The 3,150-nt window shown below is 41.1% G+C and overlaps 1 protein-coding gene across 2 annotated transcripts in view; it reads left to right on the top strand.

Annotated features, from left to right (window-relative positions):
• LOC119597627 (actin, muscle-like) overlaps positions 1–3,150 on the top strand; it is a 15,567-nt gene that overhangs the window by 12,255 nt on the left and 162 nt on the right. The window contains exons 1-2 of one of the 2 annotated variants that reach the window (XM_037947222.1): positions 1,308–1,353; positions 1,877–3,150. The exon at positions 1,877–3,150 is cut by the window's right edge and continues 144 nt beyond it. In XM_037947222.1, coding sequence (XP_037803150.1) covers positions 1,906–3,039 — 1,134 coding nt within the window. In that variant the 5' untranslated portion in view covers positions 1,308–1,353; positions 1,877–1,905 and the 3' untranslated portion in view covers positions 3,040–3,150. Of the gene's footprint in view, positions 1–1,307; positions 1,354–1,876 lie in introns of those variants that run through there. The other variant, XM_037947223.1, reaches the window with a different exon arrangement.

Raw genomic sequence — 3,150 nt, 5'->3', positions numbered from 1 at the left:
AATAATAATAATAATAATAATAATAATAATAATAATAAATATAACAATAAAGATAATAATGATAATAATAATAATAATAATAATAATGATAATAGTAAAGACAATGGAAAGAAAGAGTATAATATTGATATTAGTAATATTAAGAGTTGGTAACAATATCAAGAAGATACCGACAGCGATTATAATATTAACACTATATGACTAATGATCATAACAAGGATGGCGATAGTTACAGAAATAATAATGGTGCTGATAATGGCAAAAAAAAAAAAAAAAAAAAAAAAAAAGATAATAATGATGATGATGATGAGGATGATATTATGATGATGATATGTTGATGATAATCGTAATGATAACATTAATAACAATGATAACAATAATAACAAAAATGAATTATAATGATGATAAGAATAATAGTAATAGCAATAATATAAACAATAACAGTGATAGTACAAAAAATGATGATAATACTAATAATGACCATGATGGTAATAACGATAACAACAAAAAAACAACAAAAACAACAAAATAATAATAATGATAATAATAATAATAATAATGATAATATTAATAATAATGATAACAATATTAATGAAGCAATTATAACAGTAATCGTTATATACTAGAAAAACAACAACAAAAGCAAAAACAGTGATAATAAAAAATATAATGTGAGTAATAACAGCAATTCTCGAAAATATGATAACTTTGCTGTCAACATAACCAAAAATTATAACAAAGATGAAAAGATTAATATCCGAATTCCGAATTAGATGATGCCAAATAACCACCAATCAAGGAAGCGGCGTCGACAAGGCACCTCATCCACAGCCTGGTGACACTTCATTCCCCACAAGGACGCCATACCATAGACACGGTTTTTTGTACCAGAACTATTTCCTCGAGAGGTCCTCATCCCCCTCCATCGCCGCCGTCGTCGCCGCCTCCTGCGACAGCATCCTGGGTAAGCTACAGGTGTCACTACGGTAATCCGCTGCAGGAGGCTGGCATCTTTCCACCTACCTGAAGAGTCCTTGTAAGGAGTGACGCGTCGGAATGTTGATCCCGTGGAAATTTGCAACAAAGTGAGATATTCACTTCACGTTACAGCTGATTTTTTCTTCTTAGGGAGTCTTATTAATTGCTATCTCAAAAGCACAAAGCCTCCGACGCTTGCCAAAAAAGTGCACTCCTGTAACGTAATTTTTTTCTGTATATTTCTTTTATAAGACACATCGTTTTAAAAAAGTAGCTCCGCCCAGATTCTTGTCGTCAGCCGTGCTGTTGTATATAACGGGTAGTTTCCCCTTGACACCCCCAGTCCCTCTCCGACGCAAGGCTGTGACGTTTGTGGTAAGTCCCGACTATTATCCGTCCGTCAAGATAACTCGAGCGCGGGAACTTGATATAAAGGAAAAAGATACCAGTGGAAGTAGACATGCTTTGAATAAAAGATTGTATCTGCATTATTTGCTTTGAAATTAATTCAGTTTGGTACAAGGGCGTTTTGGGATTCGTTCCAGCTGTGATTTGCAGTGAGGCGCAATAAGTGGAAAGCGTGTGATTCTTATGATCGTGATTTGGTCCTAATATTCGCTGATTTTTCTGTGAATAGTCTAGAGACCAAATATTCAGGCTTGATCGTGCATGATAAATTAAGCCTGCAATATAGTGCAATATGTTTTTGCACATTTATAGAGTAAAAAAACAATGCATTTTAAAATATTGCAAAATACGTCAATATTTCGTAATTCTGCAATGAACATGTGTACCATATTCTTATTCAGCGTGTTAAACAATATCATATTCAGGTGCCAATCACCACTCCAATAAACTGAATAGAATAATCTAATGCATATCACATTTCCAATTTCAGACTCAAACTGCTGAACTTCATCAAACAGCATGTGTGACGACGAAGACACCTGTGCGCTCGTGTGCGACAATGGCTCCGGCATGGTTAAGGCCGGTTTCGCCGGAGACGACGCCCCTCGCGCCGTTTTCCCTTCCATCGTCGGCCGTGCCCGTCACCAGGGTGTGATGGTCGGTATGGGTCAGAAGGACGCCTACGTCGGTGATGAGGCTCAAAGCAAACGTGGTATCCTCACCCTCAAGTACCCCATTGAGCACGGTATCATTACTAACTGGGATGACATGGAGAAAGTGTGGCATCACACTTTCTTTAATGAACTGCGCGTGGCCCCTGAGGAATCCCCTACACTTCTCACAGAGGCTCCCCTCAACCCCAAGGCCAACCGTGAGAAGATGACCCAGATCATGTTCGAGACCTTCGCCATGCCCGCCATGTACGTCGCCATCCAGGCCGTGTTGTCCCTCTACGCCTCCGGTCGCACCACAGGCCTCGTCTGCGACTCGGGCGATGGCGTCTCCCACGACGTCCCCGTCTACGAAGGCTTCGCTCTTCCTCACGCTATCCTTCGTCTCGATCTTGCCGGGCGTGATCTAACCCTTTATTTGATGAAAATTCTGACTGAGCGCGGTTATTCCTTCACCACCACCGCTGAACGAGAAATCGTCCGTGATATTAAAGAGAAACTGTGCTACATTGCCCTCGATTTTGATGGCGAGATGAACACTGCTGCTGCCTCTTCCTCGATCGATAAGTCTTACGAGCTTCCCGACGGCCAGGTCATCACCATCGGCAACGAGCGTTTCCGATGCCCCGAGGCCTTGTTCCAGCCTTCCTTCCTGGGCATGGAATCTGTTGGTATTCACGAGACCGTATACAACTCTATCATGAGGTGCGACATTGATATCAGGAAGGACTTGTTTGCTAACACTGTCATGTCTGGTGGTACCACCATGTACCCTGGTATCGCTGACCGCATGCAGAAGGAGATCACAACCCTGGCTCCTTCCACTATCAAGATTAAGATCATTGCTCCTCCTGAGCGTAAATACTCCGTGTGGATCGGCGGCTCCATCCTGGCCTCCCTGTCCACCTTCCAGGCCATGTGGGTCACCAAAGAGGAGTACGAGGAGTCCGGCCCCGGCATCGTCCACCGCAAGTGCTTCTAAGAATCACATTTACAGCTCATTAATATTTAATGGGTATTTACTGTTATTTATAAATTAAGAAATGCTTGCGAAGCTGGACCTTTGTTTTAATACTTTCTATATCTATAACCA

The sequence above is a fragment of the Penaeus monodon genome, chromosome 39, assembly GCF_015228065.2.
Source record: "Penaeus monodon isolate SGIC_2016 chromosome 39, NSTDA_Pmon_1, whole genome shotgun sequence".
Taxonomy (NCBI): domain Eukaryota; kingdom Metazoa; phylum Arthropoda; class Malacostraca; order Decapoda; family Penaeidae; genus Penaeus; species Penaeus monodon.
This window is presented reverse-complemented; position numbering and strand designations above follow the sequence as displayed.